The 19,542-nt window shown below is 33.5% G+C and overlaps 1 protein-coding gene across 2 annotated transcripts; it reads right to left on the reverse strand.

Moving 5' to 3' along the window:
• Positions 1–537: 537 nt before the first annotated feature.
• inaF-D (trp-interacting inaF-D) lies at positions 538–14,490 on the reverse strand. Of its 2 annotated transcripts, none has more exons than XM_090112151.1 (2): positions 13,990–14,490; positions 538–1,988 (listed from the first exon to the last, which is right to left on the reverse strand). In XM_090112151.1, the coding sequence occupies exons 1-2, from the start codon at positions 14,291–14,293 to the stop codon at positions 1,798–1,800; spliced, it is 495 nt and encodes a 164-aa protein (XP_089968277.1). In that variant the 5' UTR covers positions 14,294–14,490; the 3' UTR covers positions 538–1,797. The 2 variants fall into 2 exon arrangements, with proteins under 2 accessions (XP_089968277.1, XP_089968276.1); XM_090112150.1 differs by lacking the exon at positions 13,990–14,490 and adding an exon at positions 7,721–8,585.
• Between the last annotated feature and the right edge of the window lie 5,052 nt (positions 14,491–19,542).

A 19,542-nucleotide genomic window follows, 5' to 3' on the forward strand; every position in this document is an offset into this window, starting at 1 on the left:
GCCAAATTTATGTGTGTGCTAACTTCTACCTATCTAGGTTGTTGAACTGAATTGTGCTTTTGTAATGTCCACACGTTCGCTTTTTAGTGACGGACAGGAATGAAATCTAATTAAAAAAAACTTTTTTTTTTCATTACATCGAAAATGTTATCGATTCTGAACCATTTCTGAAAATTTGGCCGGTCATTGAAAACTAACCCTGAATGATTCGTGGAATAACGATCGATCGATTCAAATCTCTACACACGTATCATTGACTATACAAATACTTCATAGTAATGTATGCTTCGTTTTTAAGCTATTTAAATTGAATTGACTAAGGTCCTTAAATGAGCAAAAAACGGAAAGAGTGTATGTAACAACATACATACATTGTGTTCTGAAACTGATTACTATAGGGAAGGACTACTATTTACTAATCTTACTTCATAGAATTTGGAAAAGAAACCTAATTAATTGATATGTAATACTCATAAATAATCTACAATGATAAGCTTTCCCTACTTGAAAAAGGATAAAGAATTAAAACCACGTGAGTAACATAAAATGTTTATTACACAGTTTTGGCAAATGATAATTTTCACACAATGCTTTAATGAGTTACGTACAAGTGAATATAGCACCGTTATTAATGAAAAATATCAAATGCCTGAATGTTGGTATCACAAAATATGCGAGTGACAACACTTAAAGTAGACGACGCTTTCAATGCAAAAGATTCCCATCCTACATATAAAGGCTGACATGTGTTGGTTACATAATATGGAGGGATGATAAACTCTTGGCTGGAGTCGAAATGGGTAGTTACCTTTATTTCGCTATAACATACACACGTAATGAGATTGTCTTCTGACTAGGTAATAAGAGAGTAGGCAGCGATAAGAACTTTATCCTTTACCGAGAATTTATGTAACCATTTGATGTAATATTTAATCCATTTACCCCTTGTGACTTCATGAGACTAAGTAGGGCTGTACTTCTGTTTGGATTTAAATTGGTAAACAGATATATTCTTTACTGGTCTTTTAAATGTTATCTTTGGTATAGTGAAGAAAGAAAATGACTTACAATAAAGAGGACTTGAAATGACTGAGATTGAATTCTTATTAACATACAGCAAAAAAATGAATAACATATAAGGCAGTTGCGTAGGTAAGTGTATATAAATTAAAGTATTTTTTTATAAAAATAATTATTGTGTTCCTCTAATATGCCTAGATCTATATATTTTAAAACTTCAAAAGTACTTTCACGAACGAAAGCTTAAAGTTTTTAACATATTTCTTTTTAATTTCACAAATTAAAGCAATACCTAGCTAGAATGGATGTGTTCTTTATTTGAAAACTTTATAATAAATAACTATCTAATTTTACAATATCCAGTACTTACAAATAACAAAATTTTAACATAGAATCAAATTCTAGATATATATTACCTATATACCTATATATTTTTGCTATCTCTAAACAATATTCATCAACATGCTTAAATTTGGATCATTTATACATAATTCACTCGTTCACAAGACTAACATAAACTATGTCACGTACTTAATTCAACAACCGCATGCGCAGACCTTCCAATAAATATAAGGTACAAAAAATAATTATCATTGCCTATAAATGTTTTTAAAGTAGGCTTATCTACAATTAATAACTGTAAACATTAATCATATAGGTATATCTAACTTTGAAATTAAAAACCTGGATGGTCGGAGAAGGCATTCAACTAACTGCCATCTCAATTCATCGGAGACCTTTCGGTATTTCAATTTGAGTTGGTGCCTAATATCAACGTCATGTAACGTTATTTATGTGTAGGGAGTCCGAATCGTCGTACGTTGTTGAATTGTCTTGCATCGAGGTTGCGGTAGTATTGGATAACCAATCTTCTGTAGATGATAACGATTCATTTGTATTCATAAAACTGGTGATGTTTTCAATTGTTGATTGAGCGATATATTCGTTCACTGAGGTATTGCTTCGTCCTGCAAACAATGATAAAGTAGTTAAAAATCTTTCAGTATTTACATTGTTTAAACTCAGTCTAAATTCATAGACTGTAGGTATGTTTATGTATGGTCTATCGAATCTTCACACCCTAACGATAATCGTCTTTACTCTTTACCAATTTCGGGTAAAAATTAACAATATTTGAATTTCGTGCGTCTAATACCTCGCAGTTGCCTCGCTGCGCTGAGGCACTTGAACAGCATAGATTATCTAAAATCCATACTTTTATATAAGGATCCATTCAACTTAAAAATTTGCAATAGGTACGTAATAATGAAGTAGTAGTGAAGACAAGAAGCGTAAAATAAAGAAGACTGAAAATAATTTTATTTTATTGTAAAATATTGTTTATTCAATTTTGTCCAACACAAAACAGTAATATCCGTAATATCTTTGGTGTATTACCAACATTTATACAGGTAAAATTTAACCCTTTGTAGATAACAACCCGTTGCGACCATTGATATTACTACGTATAATATCTCAATTGTTGCGACGCGGGACATTTGTGATACCAATCACATAGGTATGTCACAAAATTGAATTCTGCAGTTATTACGTGTTTGTTTAACGTTATGAATAACAATATAGTAATTTTTGAACTTCCCAGGATTAGTTATGTTACAAAATGGAACATAAAACAAACATCAACAGTTTCTTTAATAAGTAAATTGCTTCAACTCAGAATTTCTTAGCGAAGAAAACTTTAAAAAATTATCATCATTATTCGGATTTGCTTCCATTAGAAATTTTCTTTCTAACAGCTATGACCTAAAGTTTTATTATGTACTTAGTTCCAAAAAAATGGCTAAGCACCCGAACGAAGTCGGGACGATCTATCATAAATTCATAAATAATGATGTGCCGCTAACAAAAGATTTAGCATGTACATTTGAAGTATGCTTGCCTTTGTTGCTGTTTATAGGTTAAGTATTTTCAAGTATGCTTAGTTAGAAGAATAGATTAGAGTGCTAAAGGTTAATAGGGATTAACCTCAAAAAAGTTGAAAGCTGTTAAAAGTATCTACCGTGAACTAACCATTATAAAAAACAGTATCTAACAATATTGTTTTAGTTTTGAATAAAATGCAGTTTTGTTCTATAAATAATTGTACATATATGTTTTTTAATTAGTTATATTTTAATTTCAGTGTAAAGTGTTGGTCAAACATTTTCAAATTACGAATAAGGTAATTTTGAAAATAACTTAACTCTGATGATGTTATTAGTTTTTTAAATGAGACTATACGTTCCTTTGATAATCTTAATGAATCGCAAAATGTGTTGGTAAGCGCATAACTCGAGAACGGGTGGACCGATTTCGATAATTCTTTTTTTATTATATTCCTTGAAGTACCAGGATGGTTCTTATGTAGAGAAAACATAAATATGTACCACGGGCGAAGCCGGGGCGGACCGCTAGTCTTTATATATAAAAATGAATCGCAAAATGTGTTGGTAAGCGCATAACTCGAGAACGGCTAAACCGATTTCGATAATTCTTTTTTTATTATATTCCTTGAAGTACGAGGATGGTTCTTATGTAGAGAAAACGTAAACATGTACCACGGGCGAAGCCGGGGCCGACCGCTAGTAGTATATAATATATACGTAGTATATTATTATTAGTCTGTGATAATATCTAGTTTATTTATTTTTTTGCTTTGAAGCTATAACTATAAAAATAAGGAATCAGTGTAACTATATATGTTTGTGACTGACTGACTGATTATTATGGTTATGTACCAACTATGTACCAACCATATAATAATCAGTACCTAGTCAATTTTACTCACATAAAATGAATTGTCCAAGTAAGCCGACAATTATTTACGTGTTAGTATGGAAAAACGAGGTCTTGTAAATATTTAGAGAAAACTAAATATACGATCTCGCGCTCTTTTTACCTTGATTTATGAGAGGCGAAATAAATTGTAATGTAGTTAGTGAAGAAGAAAAAGTTTGTTTATACTTGCTTTTTGAAGTTTGAAGTCAATCTAGGGAGTAAAATATATATATATATATATATATATATATATATATATATATATATATATATATATATATATATATCTATATATATACCTACTATATATATATGTCACGGCTAAAGGTAGGTGAGAACATAAACTTACGATTAGCCGGCTAAACTTAGGTTTATTTTCGACGAGGTGTTAATGTTAGTTTGTTCTATCTTTAGCCGGCTAAACTTAAGTGTAACCGCAGGCCCGTGGCTAAAAATGTCGGGGTGGGTAGATTTGGTTAGCGCCGGGCCGGTGGAGGGCTTGAGGGGCCCGCACAGTGCCAGAAAACACTCGCCCTGTTCCTTACATGTATTATAGTAACCAAATCTACCCACCCCGACTCAGGGCAGAAAGCTGGTGGCTAGGTTAGGTTAGGTTAGAACTCTTAAGACCCGCACGAGCCGAGCGAGCGCAGCGAGCGTGCTGCGGCAGCAGCCGGCGAAGTGCCAGAAAACACTCGCCCTGTTCCTTACATGTATTATAGTAACCAAATCTACCCACCCCGACATTTTTAGCCACGGGCCTGCGGTTACACTTAAGTTTAGCCGGCTAAAGATAGAACAAACTAACATTAACACCTCGTCGAAAATAAACCTAAGTTTAGCCGGCTAATCTTAAGTTTATGTTCTCACCTACCTTTAGCCGTAACATATATATATATTATATATATATATATATATATACATATATATGTCGCAGTCATCTGGTTGAATTTGCTATTTGATTGAATGACTAGCGTCTTCAGGAGCGGGAGGTAGAAGGCCCGCGTTGCGGGGCTCCGTCGCCTCGGAAGTCGGAACCGTCCTCATGTGGACGTTTGGAAAAAATAATTCTGTTGTCATTCAATTAACGCGTTAGTCATTCAACAATATGCCGAGCGTTTAATCCGCTCTGTTTAAAGGGCTATGTTACTATAGTAAAAAGAGAGAAGTATGTTATCTTCGATAAGGGTACATCGCGCCGCGGCCGTTTGCAAATTGCATACGTACGCGGAGCGCTTGGCCATTTCATGTACGTTCGCACGCACGCAACGTCCGCGTCGGTCACGCCGCGTGCGGCCGCTCGACTTGGTTCTCTCTATGGTACCGGTCTCTTACGGGCCGCGTTTATTTCGCTATCGAAAAAAGGAAAGTTGCTTAAAATTCAAAATAGTAACTAAGTATATAACATAGGTAATAATTATTATTCAGACATAAAAAAATTTATACGCTAAAAAGTAGGTACCTATAGTTATATTTCAATTTCAACTTCCTTTAGTAGTTCAAGTAGTAAAACGATTAAAATTACATCCCTAATTATACATATAAACAACAATTATTGTTTAATTGAGGATTTATTTAGAAGCCCTATTTGTACAAAGATAATCCGTATTAAAAAAGCTTTCGTTGGCGTTGATAGTTTCGTACCTACCACCACCTATAAGTACCACGAAGTTATTAATGATGGATTTTTTAATTTCAATTTCAAACATTTTTTAATTTCAAACATTCAAAATCATTACCTACCCATTTCCTGAACACTCTCCTTTCAGATTTTTTTAGAAAGTGAAGAACAAAAATAATCTTATACCTAATTGATTTGCCTTTAACTTCTAAAGTTTTTTTTTAGTTTGTATAGAAGGAAAAGTAGATATGTAAATGAACACGCTGTTGGAAATAGCATGTGGAAATAATTCCAGCGGATTCGTTAGTGATTTATAACCCATAAACATGATCAGTGAATAGCCGAGTATTGGTTATTGCAACTGCCGAAACAGCTATATTTAGAATTATTACTACAGACTTGCTGGTTGCACGGTATCAAACGTTTATTGAACGATATTAGTAATACCAAATATCGGCTGTATTAAAATAAGTTACAGTAGAGTAAGGTTAGATTGATTCTAACTTCATCACGGTTTTCATTGAATAATTGGGCCAAGCGGAAAGTTTATTATAAAATGAAAAATTGTGTAAAAATAAGCAAACGTTAATCACGCTATTACAGATATTTATATAATTCTAACTGAGTAGCATTTTTGATTTTATATACTTGAGTAAAACCGAGTTTTACGTAATTTATGGACGCCCCCTAACATAGTACCCATCCAAAAAGTTATCTTTAGCTTTACCATTTGTGATTAGATTGATAATGTAGGTTTTCAATTATGAAATCCAATAAATAACCACTGTTGCTCATGAACCTCACTTGATATTTCGATGTGTTCTATGCACAAAAACTTAAAGTCGATATCGATTTCGCGGGTAATATCAACTCGCGTATTAACAGATTATCAAATATGTAGTAAAATAATATGTAAGTATCTTTTTTACACGCTTTTATTAGCTCCACCTGTATGTTTTTATGTAACCGAATCCTTTAGACTCGATTTTGGCCCACTCTAAACGGACAGATATACATAGGTAAGTAATTCAAACTTTGTGCACTTCTCAAGGATCGGTGACAAATTAGTATATGTACATAATATATACCGTTTATATTCGGATACGTACGTTTATTTTCGGATGTTTCGTAAGTTTAAGCGTGTTTTTTATGATTTTTTAACGATATTAATAATATTGATTTAAGGGGATACACCAAATTAGGCCCTCGGGAAAGAGGCCCAGGATTATGTCTGACTCCCATTGCTCTTTCATTTACTCAGTAATTAAAATTACAATTATTTGCTTATTAAATAAAATAGTTATATAGCTCAAGTAAATAGTCCGCTTTAGAAACCTCACAAAATTAGGAGTGTTGATAGTGATGTCTGATATATGTGATATATCACCACATGACTAGAAAAAATTTAAAGAAGTAAAAAAACAATGCTCATCTTTGTCCTAATCTGGATATCGTATGCTTTAAGCCTGGTTATTTGATACGTTACGAAATTAGACTAAGAATGGGACTAACGAGGTATGATTCATTACTATGCAAAAGAAGTATGTCGAAAGAACAAGTTACAAACATCAAGATATAGGGCATGAGTACATTTAAAGCTTTTATACAAAAATAAAGGGACATAAAATAATAAAAATCACATTTTTTTCTTTTGATACAAATAACAAAAAAATTTGTTCTAAAATAACTGTTTAAAGTTTTAGTCTAACGCCACGCTGAATGAAAAGATGAAAGACGTTGTTTTATAATGGGCTGTTATTACGTTTAATGGTCTATGGTGAATGATCGTGTCGTAAATACTACGCGTTTTGCTGTTAAATTGTTTTTGCAGTAACCATAAGCACTTAAATATATATATAATGCAATGCCATAAAATGGTTATAAAAATAAAATTAATTCCTTAGCGTCTCTGATTAATTCCCAAAACGTCTTTTCAGCCTTCCCATTAATATTTAAAAAATGAGAAGCTATAACAAGAAGGAAAAAAATACAAGGTGTACTATCAACTATGTAAGCAAACGCATGGAACTAACTACTTTTACATCTATAAGAAAGCACACTCATGAATGTATTTCAACAAAACTATAAGTAATAACTATACATGGTATGGTGAACCTACAAAATGTGCAAATGTTATATCTAGAGTACAAGTGTAGATAATACCTATTTACAATTGATGTTAAGTATAGATTGGGTTTAGTATTAGGTTCTTGTTAAAAATGTTTGAATACCGAATTTGGTTTACTAAAAATCCGATATAAAGAGAGATAGTCAAGTAAGCGTGTAAGTGGTGTAACCTACCAGTGTGGGTCATAAAGCATGTGGGCATTGGTGTGGTGCTGGGTGGCTGCGTTACTGTATTTGACACCTTGCGCTGCGCGTATTGCGCGTCCTTGGGCTCCCAGAAGAACACGTAGTAGAGGGACAGCATGATGGCGGCGAGCGACACGCAGAACACGTAAATGATGACGGTGAGCACGCGGACACTTTTCTTGTCTCGCTTCCTGTCGTAGAGCGCGTCCAGCACCACCTCGTGGCCGGCAGCCGTCCCCAGCCGGACGGAGCCCGCGCACGAACGCATGCTTCCCGTTGTGTACGATTTGGCCGACATCACCGGCGACGCTCTCGTCCAAAATGCACCACGACTTTGCCGTCCTCACAAAACCGGGTAACTAGGGCACACTTATCGATATGCCCCAGTTCGGCCGATGCGCCTCGACCGGGCCCTTTCGCCGGGTCACGCCGCCCGTGTCTGCAGCTTGACACCTCCTGATGCCGACTGTTGTTTCATTATTATGGCGCACGCTTCAGTCTTCATTTGTTTATCCTTTAATTTCACGCTCACGTTAATATGAGATCTATTCCAGTTACTGACGTAGTCTCCCGATCGTGTTACGTTTGTTATGAGTAGTTGTTCGTTGTACTTATCGCTTTTATCAATTACTTCTGTGTTTGTGTAGAATCAACGAAATGTAAATATAGTTTAGGATATTTTTTGATATCTTCAATTGGTAAGGCGTTATGTAGCGCGAGTGAACATTAACGGGCTGTCGGATGTTTCGGTAAACGGGAGGTTATTTGTGTCGAGAAGGGCCGGCGTATAACAATGTGCAAACAATGTTAATTTGGCAAAGCTCGTCGCGTTATTAGTGACAAGTATTGTGGAAGCGTGTGACAGGCTCGCGACATGTGACAAGCGCGGCGGCGGCCGGGCGGGCGGCTAGGCGCGCGCCTCTGCCTCCGCCTCCGCATACAACCACTTTGATCAATAAAATTTCGCAAATGAAATTTGCAACGTCTAACGCTACCTACGCCATTTAGGATCATATATTTTTCTTAGTAGATACATTTAGTAAGTAAAACACTTCCAACAGTAGGTTATTTATATTCGGTACCTAGGTATAGGTATTACTTGTAGACTTTTACTTTAACCTATAATTTTATTTAAAACTCATTTAAATATAGAGACAACGAAAGAGTATTAAAAGTTGAGTTGGTTGTAATATTAAATTTAAAATCAAGTTGGTAACTATAAAGATTTAATTTTAGTAAGATATTAGAATAGATTTAATTATTAATTCTTGGTGTTTATAAGTTCTTTTTCTCATTAAAAAAAAGATATTTGAATTTCTAACCCCCAGCAGTTTCACCCCTTTTGATTTAAACTTAACAAATTATATGACAAAACTTTCCTCGAAAACCACTCTTATCACTTTATTTGGCTACTTTTTTGCGTACAATAACGCTGTTTTTAATTCGAGTGAAGTAAATATAAATCTAAATGTCACTGGAGTGACTGAGTTTAACCACAAAAAACGTCTAACTACGTTGAATTATAATAAACACGGTATAGGTACCTGTTACAAAACATAATATTAGTGTATTTCGGTTATTAGAAGGCTTAAGATTAGTACGTATTTGTAAGTGAAAGTGAATTGGAGTAACATAAATATATTATCATTGTCTTATAACAGTTATTTACTGCAAAAAATATTATACACAAATAAATAAAACTTGATGTGACTGTACAAAAACCCGGTTGATTATTTTTTTATATATATTTTTCCCGTTATCTATGTGTTATGATCTATTATAAAAACAATATCTCATGTGTATTGGTCCAACTCAAGGGTTCAGGCCCAACTTCCATAGTAAAATGCCCATTCTCCTTTGTCATGAAATTATAAACAGTTCTAAAATTATTATAGAAATCAAAATTAATACAGTACTTTTGCAACACGAGACCCTATTTTTTGGTGATAGGATTGGTTTAATTTCCATATTATGACTTAATTTTTTTTAAGAAGGTATGTTAAATTAACCACCCAAGAAACGATTTATTTGTGTGCTATTATTTTTCTGATGCATCGATCTACTAATAATGTAGGTACCCATATAACATTAATTTATTATACTTAGTTCATGAATGATTTGATACACTAAATTCAAAATGTTAATTGTATTACTATTATTAAAATATCTTATTTACATTTTGTTAATTTATTACCTAACTACCTATCTATCTATAAATTATTAGGAATTCCTTTACCCTGGGGATCAATAGCACAAAAAGCGACACGCAACCTTGCTTTGATCAGCTAAAACTTGAAAGCTTAAGTAATAAATTAAAGATAAAATTAAGTAATTGGTATGAAAATATTTTAATTACTTAATAGAAAAACAAAAATTATGATCCAAATTTTAAAATTTCTAACTGAAACCACAGTAAAAGTGCTGAATCTTTGATTCATCCAAATGTTTGCCATTTTTTAGACTGTGCTAATAACTATACCACAGAATACCTAGTACCTACTTAACTGTAGCTAACGCTAACTATAATACTATTAATATTCTGTGCTATTACTATACTTTTACGTTTGTCTTACTTTCACATCGCAAGGGTAATGTGACTTTTGTGCCTGGGGAATAGTACGACTTGAGTAGAATAAATAGAAAATTTCTCAATTATAACATCTCATTTCAACGTTAATTTATTTTAGGTGAATGCTGATGCTGCTGAGCCCGGACATACAGACAAACAAACAATAATTCTAAAAACTATATATTTACCTTCGATATCGATTGTAGATCACGCCGCGCTCCAAGTATTTAAAAATAATTTGGAAAATCCAAAAGTGCACGCCTCATAATTTTTTTTTAATAAATATTTATTAATTATTATTTTTGTTTATTTAATAACAATTAAACCACATCGAATCAGACCCTGAAAAATGAAAGGGTTCTATTCCTGAGCATACTCAAGCGTAAGAGAAAAAAAAAAGACTCGATTAGTAAAGTATTTCGGTCGCTATCGTGTTAACAAGAAAAAGGATCCGCACATACAGACACACGGACGTCCAAGACAGAACTTTTTTAAACTGTTTTTTAACTAGTTTAAATAACAAAAATGACATCAAAAATATCATGAACGTTAAAAATAGTGTTTTTTCTTAATATGTGTGTGTATGTATTATCTTACAAGTGCAATGTATGATACATAAAGACATTTTAAGTTTGAAAAATCAGATGTTTTCGTGAGTGACAGTAGTACCCACCTCAACGCTTCGCTTATGAGGCGTGCAAAAAGATATGCTAAGCTAAGATAATAAGTACCGACTACCGTACAGATTTATCATCCTAAAAAATGTACGTTGCAGTTCGTTGATATATTATGTAGTACATAGTTGTAAACTGAAGTTATCGAATAATCGAGCTTCCACAAAAAGCGCAAAATGGACTTTTTGTAGTGCTACAAGTGTCGTAGCCATTTCGTAGCGTATGATAAAAATAAACAAGTCGTTATTTTGTTTACCTACGCAACAGAAGATCTAAGATAATGTTGAAATACTAGTTTAGGTTCAATCCAAAGAAAAATTACTCGTAAAAAATAAAGATTGGGATGTGCGATAGTTATTTTTATGATATAATCTAATGCAACTTAATTAATATGACTTGTATGAAACTTGTACAATGTACATGACATATTCCAATGTTTATAATATCCCGAAAAAATAATTCCGCCGTTATTGACCTGAAGTGTCTCTTGGCGTATTATTTTTTATTGTATAAGCAAATGAACAAGTATAGCAACAATTAATACAAGAATGTAATTGATGTTCAGTTCGACACAATTGGGTTAGCTAATTGGATTACAGAAAACCCCTCGCGTCCAAACTACACCCACACTCTACAAACATTGGATATTATTACGAATTATCCGCACAGTTGACAGATACTATCCGCTCAAGTACCTACTTATTGAATCCATGTTAAGCGTTAATCAGAGTAACAATCACTAACTATTATTACGTTACATAATAATTTTAATTGTTGTGACTAATTGGTAGGTACATATAAATAAACAATGTTCTTACTTAGGCCTTAGCGATACCTACTTTCAATCTAAGCGTTAATTATATTATGATACGTTATATAATGATATATTATGTAATTATAGCATTTGGGGTGAGTACAGAATTAATATACAAAGTATCTTCCCTGAAACTGAACATAATCCTTATAAGTGTTTTTTTTCTTCTCAGTAGAATTACATTACATAATAGAGGTATATGTATATCCTACTGGTAGGATTTTCAAATTGATATTATTTCGAAGTTCAGAGCGGTTAACGGCTGAGCGACGTACACGGACTGCTCAAGCGGTCGGTCGTTGACTGCTTGAGCTGTCGCTACAAACCGCCAACCGCGCGGTTGCGGCTTCAAGCCGTCGGTCTCAACTGCTTGAAGCGGTCTGTGTACGGCCGCCCTTACACCATTTTATCTTGATTGAGACCTTTTCGGTACATATTATGCAGATGAAAATAATTATTTTAATTTTCTTGTGGCACTAACTTAAATGACAATAAACAAGTTCTTAAAATATTCTGAATTTTTTAATGTTTTATGGACTCTCTAAGATATTTTATACGATCTGGCCAATTGTGGATGACCAAATCGTGAAACGTTGACGATTTAACGATCTGGCTAAACTAAATTGGCCATTTCATGAAATTAGCAAATCTACGATATGGCCACGACATATACAATGAAAATACATAGATAATAAATCGTGTGTACATTTTACATACTTTGATTTGAAACTACGCAGTTTACTTGTGTAGTCTACAGTATTATTTCCATTCATGTCAATTGAGGATAAATGGACTCTAACGCTAAATTTATAATTTTGTATTGATGGTAGTTCAAGTACTAGTTGAATATGAACAGTAGGTATGAGTGGTAATGAACATGACATGAAGTTATAGGGTTAAATAATATTAGCACAGGCAACATAGCCCTATATGGTTAGGGAGCCAGGTGCAATTTTGGTTAACTATTTCCTCTCAAGAGATAATTCGTCAGACGCATGAGAGTATAGTATTATAAAGCCTCGTGAACGTCAGCTGGCGCTCGGTTGGGGGGGTGAGCGGTTGTAGCCTCCCACGCACATAGGAAAAAAAAATACATTCATTCATTCATTTCCTCTCAGCTAAAAATTTGTCAAATTGTAGCTAACCCAATACCTCAACGAAAAAAAATAGTCAGCTGGTTACAACATGGTGTATTATACGTCAGCTGGTGTCTCGAACATGAAAGTTAAATTTAAAGAAAAATTTATTTTCCGTTATTTCCTCTCAAACAAAAATTTACCTGATTATAGCTTATATGTAACTGTGGATAAATATATATGTCAGCTGGCTGTATCTTGGTGGAAAAACCGTCAGCTGATACGGGAGGCTACAACCGCTCTTCCCCCCAACCGAGCTCCAGCTGACGTTCACGAGGCTTCATAATACTATACTTTGATGCATTTTACTAATTACCGCTTGAGAGGAACTTGGTCATAAAATCTGCTGCTGGCTCCCGGACCAATAGAGATTTAGATTGAAAGTGAAAACACACTAGGTATCTAATATTACAACATTCGTAATAGAAATTCTAGAGAGTCGGAGGAAATCTAATAGTTAATCAAAATATTTCAGGTATATTCGTGGTATGATTGATTGATGATAAGGGTGCTTTTCCGCCAGAGATGTGCTATGTAGGCTCTATGCTACGAAAATGTAATAGCCATGCTTTGAAACTATTTGCCCGTTTCCACCAATACTACGCTATGTACCTAGCTACTAGTTATTATTCTGTGGCTATGTACAGCGGCGAGTAAGATATGTGCTATGAAGATGCGCAGTTCGAGCTATGCGATGTCTCGGTAGAAGGCTCCGCTTTGCACATAGCACACATCCTTCTACATAAAACCATATCTTAGCTGAGACCGTTTCCATCAGTGCTACGCTATGTGCATTAATGAATATGATTGGTGTATAGCAATCGAATCCACAGCACCGTAGCATAGTATATCTCTGGTGGTAAAGCACCCTAAGGCCTCTACGTATGAAACTTTATAAAAATACGCTTGTCAATTAAGGAGAAAGCGTGATAGCGACTTGTAGGCATTCGACTTTGCATAATGGATTGAAGATAAAAAATTTCAACCTTATTTTATAATGATTGGAAAAAAATGCTTTAATAGAAGGAGACATAGAGGGAGGATGACTAATAAATAATTCATACCCGTGAAATTGAACGTCTCGTTATCGCCCGTGAACGTTGGGCGATAATCAAAGTCATCAGCGCGTCTTGCGCTTACTTGTCCTTGGGCTTCCGTTAATTCTGGAGACTTCCACACGCATATATAGTACACGGAGAGGAGTATTGCAGCAAAGGACACTGAGAAGAGATATGCGAAAACAGTTAGCACGCGAACAACAGTACTAGCACTTTTTTCGCGGTACGTGTTTCGAGCGGGTGCCGAGCCAATGGCACCGACCGCGACCTCCTCCACGGCACTCTCTTCTTCGGCTTGAGTAGCCGACATCGCTACCTATTCATCCCCTCGCTCTCATAGCTCTAAAATTATCATTATTTGAATGCTTATAAGTTGTACGTAATTTACAGCATCCCGCATAAAATGCAACTCCCGGTGGAGTTACAAATATTAGTGGCGGCGTGTGGTGATTCGCGGATGAGCAGAGCGAGTGTGGCGGACGGCGACCACGCTCCGCGCGCGGCCTGCTCTCGATCTAAACCGATTAACTATACAGTCCACACACGTCATGGATTTACGAATGCTACAAGACGTATTAAATTTTATATTATCTTGCCGAAGATAGTTACTATAGTCCGTCATAGGCAAATCATTCATATTGCGGAAATATCAAAATAGATTTAGTTTGAAAGTTATTAAAATTTTATCTCCGGCTTGTTTATAAATGCTATCTGGCCAAAATAAACTTTTTGGAAATCGTCGATACTTATAGCTAGGATGTCTACTCAGTACTCACTTGATATTATCACAGACTAATAATAATATACTACGTATACAAATATTATCTATTATAATTTTAACTAAGTTATTTAGATTTTTTGTCCAGAATCTAAACAACTTTGGAAAGAAAATTACTGAGAATAATAATCTTTAACCATTTTATTGATGTCTTCATTGTATTTGACAAACCATAATTTATATTCACTATACAAATTGCTAACATGTAACATTCAATTTTGATCCAATTGATTAAGGCGTCTGTCGTCGACACATAATATTATTAGACTTAAATTGTATTACCGATAAGGTGTTTATCTTCAAGAGTGAAGAAATCCTTCAAATGAAATCCTACGTAAATATGAGAAATACTACGCAATGAAAAAGTTAATAATTCTATTTCGAATAACGTGTTAAATATAAATAGGTATCATAGTTCATTATCCACGGTATTAATTATTGAGTAATAAGTCGTTACTTACTAATCGGTCGGTAAGTAAGCATATTGTATCATAGTTCCGACCGCGACGTAAATTTTACATAACTGCTTTGATAATTGCGCTCGTTTCATAAATTCATGAGGGTTGATTTTATATTCCAAATATGTATTTATACTAGCGGTCCGCCCCGGCTTCGCCCGTGGTACATATGAAAAATAGATGTTGGCCGATTCTCAGACTTACCCGATATGCACAGAAAATTTCATGAGAATCGGTCCACCCGTTTCGGAGGAGTATGCAGACTAACATTGTGACACGAGAATTTTATATATAAGATTTACAATTGATTCTATAAATTATAAAATACAGTAAATTATTTTTTAAATTTTAAGATCATCGAATCATTTCATGAAGAGTTTAAAAGATTGTGGTAAAATGGTAAGCGGAATACGCAAGGTCTGTTATTTTTCATTATTTTTTAAGAATAAGAAATGTAGGTACACACACACAAATACACAATGTAGAGTTCCGTAGTTTTCACGACAGCTTAATGGGAGTCGGTAATACGAAATACATACGTGTAATCATGTGTAATATGAAAGTTGTATTTTGATATGTACGTAAGTAGTCCTATTTACATCAGAGTAACATTTATTTTTAATGAATATATCTACGTATAATAATTGCCCTCATGAACACGGCCGATGCATGAAAACCCATAACAAACCACCTTTTACTTTTGTTGATAAAAATTGATCACATTTGAATTAGAAGGCGTTTCTGTAAAATATGTACGAAAAATTTTATTCTTATAGCCTTACCACAGACTAAACGTATACAAGCCTTACTGTATTCCGACTTAGGTCCCTAATCGTAGTCATATAATTCCTGTTGTTTTTTAAAATTGCAGTTAGATATTAGGTGAATTAGATTAAGTATTTTATTAAAGAGTAATTTAAACTCTCGAGGGAGCGATACAAGCCGGCGGTGAGCGAGGCAGGGAAAGATGTTTTTTTCCAAGCTTTTTGCGGGTAACTAGCAAAATATTGATACTAGCTGACAGATGTTGTCCTGTCTTGACTATTTTAATGCAAATTTTCTCATATTTATCTATTAAGTATTGTAATATAGACTATAGTTATGTCACAATATACAGATACATACAGTAAGGAAACTTCATACAAAATGTTCGAAATGGCTCCCCCCCTCATCAAGCGTGTTTACGAGGGTATTTAGGGGGATCGATAGTAGCGGATGACACATCCACAGATTTTGAATGACAAAGATACATAGTATAGAAAAGTGATGTCAATGACTTCACGTTAAATAAATATCGATTGTTTCAGTTTGTAGCCTAACTATATTTTTGGCTTCGGTATGGTCCCAAGTATTCTTTTAAATAAATATTCAATCTACAGTTTTGACTTTCTTACGATTTAATTATAATATGTATAGATATTAAAATAACCATTACATAAATATGCCTTTATTCGAAAAAAAAACAAATTATTTACTGAAATATACTTTCGTCTACTACGGTCTACGACTAATTCGGAATTTATTGTTAAATTTTATAATGTAAAATATTCTCAATCCTATGAACAGTTTTTTTAAGTAACTGATTATGTTTAATTCGTTGTAAATTAATTCAGCCACTTTACAGTTTATGTGTTCTCTCTTAAAGCAGCAACGAAAATGTTATCCATTTTCTCGACATATTGAACAAAATCATCTGGTGGTATAATTGGTATAGTTGAATTCAAGCAGCCGAATACTGCGCAATTAGTACGTGGCATTTTTAAAATGATCGCCGAAATCAACTTCATTTATTTATTTATTTATTTATTTATTTATTTATTTATTTAAATTAAATACACACAACAGGTCGCGATCTTGCCGGACCCATAGGCGACATATCAATTTCGGGAGCAGATCGCAACCCAACAAAATGTGTACAATTACTACTATAATGAGATACAGCTTACAGTTATTTAAAGCGTGTTACAATAAAATCATAATTAAAAATTCCATAATTAAACATTAGATATAAAAGAAAGACAATTAAAATAATTAAAATAATGCTTTCTTATACAATAATAACAAAATTACAAAATTAGACAACTAGGACATCATTTCACTATTTGACAAACATGTTCTTTAAATATGTTTATTCGATGATCAAATATATCAAAATCGGGAAATTTTTTGGATAAATCATTGTATAAACGGCAGAAACGAGATATAGGGTTATAAAAAGAGATATTATTCCTGGTTAAAGATAAAGAAAAAGTAACTTCATCTATAAGCACGTGTTTAAATTAAACTGAAATAATATATTATTGTATTTTTATCGATACGTGGCGTCACCACTTTGTCAAGCACTAGGTACCTATTAAGCCTGTCAAACTACATATTTTCTTTTTCATCCCAAAACAAAAAGGTGGAGGTTCTATGCTCGTATAATAATAATTTTAATCACAATTTTAATTTATTTCTGTATATTTTGTGTTTTTTAATTTAATTTATCGTTTTAAAAATAATTTAGTAGGTATACCTACATACAAGTATTGTAAATTCTGGTTTAAAATAATTATTGAATATAATATGTATAATGCAAATATCAAGCATTATAAATAATTTAGGTACATTAAAATATAACCTTCGGCGTCCATAACAAAACAAGATTTCGAAATATAGCACTGATAAAAACGTATTTACTTTTACAAGGTGTATTAATTCGGATTGTTTCTTCTTGTAAATTTATATTTAGGCTACACCATTTTTGTATTTTAACGAGTTTTAATCTCAAAATTACCACAAAATCGACTGTGAAAAAAAGCAAACAGAAATATACAGGCCGAATTGATAACCTCCTCCTTTATTTTTGAAGTCGGTTAAATATCAAAAAGGTAACAGCCCTATAGCTATACGTCATAATTTCATCGCAGGGGCTTAGTTTCCTAACTGTATGTACGTAGTATATATCTGTCAACTGTGGTTATATTGTGTGAATGTAGTTAGGTACATTGGTAGTTAACATATAGGCGACTTCATTAAAAAAAATCTTATATATAAAATTCTCGTGTCACAAATCACAATGTTAGTCTGCATACTCCTCCGAAACGGGTGGACCGATTCTCATGAAATTTTCTGTGCATATCGGGTAAGTCTGAGAATTGGCCAACATCTGTTTTTCATATGTACCACGGGCGAAGCCGGGGCGGACCGCTAGTAATAATATAAAAACATGTTGTATATATAAGTATATTCATAGCTGCAATAGTTGTAGGAAAAAATATACATTCTGTTTCGTAAATTACGATTTTAGAAAATTAAGTTCTAAACAATAATTTATAACCTTAAGCTAGGATTATATGCCAAGCAATGCCTAATCGTCTCACAAATGTTACGCGCTTTCAGCCTTGTCGGTTACTTTAATACTAATAATGTTTTATTGGCTTTTAGGTACTTAAGTATATTAACAAGATAAAAAATATTTAAATGAAAACAAGCTTTGGGGTGATTTTAAAATGAAATCAAATAATTTATTGGATACCACATATTAATAATATTATAACTATGTACCTACAAAAAAATATTAGTATTTTATGTATATAAAAATATATTGGTATACAGAGTGATCTGTATGTGGTGTAGATAGATATATTATCAATTCACGCGCTAGTCATACAATGAAATAGCAGATTCAACCAGATGCCTGCGACATACAGGTAGGTACACCAACGCGACTTAATATTACCATTTACCATACACATGAGGCAGATTGGGATACTTTGTAATTAGCCTTTTGCACTGTAGTTATTCAGCAATAATTCAGCGGTCTCGAGACACACACAAAAGCATCCAATAATGGTCAAACCATTTTCTTAATTTATCAACATGACCTTACGAAATATTGAATACTGAAGTTTGCGAGTAATGTCCATTATAGATAATTGGATCATGGCTCGCATTATCGGAATTGAAATATGAGTAGACCATTGTTTATACTCTATGATAATCAATCATGCAGGTAGGTAGATAGTGAGATAGCTGAAGATGGATGTACTGGTAGAACTTACGTCAAGTCTCAAGCAAATGTATTAAATAATATATTTTAATAGCTATTATTTTACAAATTGAAGGAATATTTCGCACTTATGTTCAAACGATTGCAATTTATGTTGCTTTTATATAATATACGTAGGTAACTATAGAAATATCTACTAAAATTTTTTGAAACTCCAGTGTGTTCACTGTCTATGATATTGTCACAGTATTACCATTATTTCCTAAATTACATTCATTCATTGGAAATAATGGTAATACTGTGGCATTATCCTGACCCTCTTTAGGGACGAG

The sequence above is a fragment of the Colias eurytheme genome, chromosome 18 (assembly GCF_061535395.1).
Source record: "Colias eurytheme isolate Ceu_HAF_F1 chromosome 18, ilColEury1 Martin Lab GWU primary, whole genome shotgun sequence".
NCBI lineage: Eukaryota > Metazoa > Arthropoda > Insecta > Lepidoptera > Pieridae > Colias > Colias eurytheme.

Coding starts and splice junctions, on each gene's coding strand:
- inaF-D (XM_090112150.1), bottom strand. CDS start 8,030: ATGTCGGCCAAATCGTACACAACGGGAAGCATGCGTTCGTGCGCGGGC. Junction 1,989..7,720: donor ATGCTTTATGACCCACACTG/GTAGGTTACACC, acceptor CATTGTTTGCAG/GACGAAGCAATACCTCAGTG.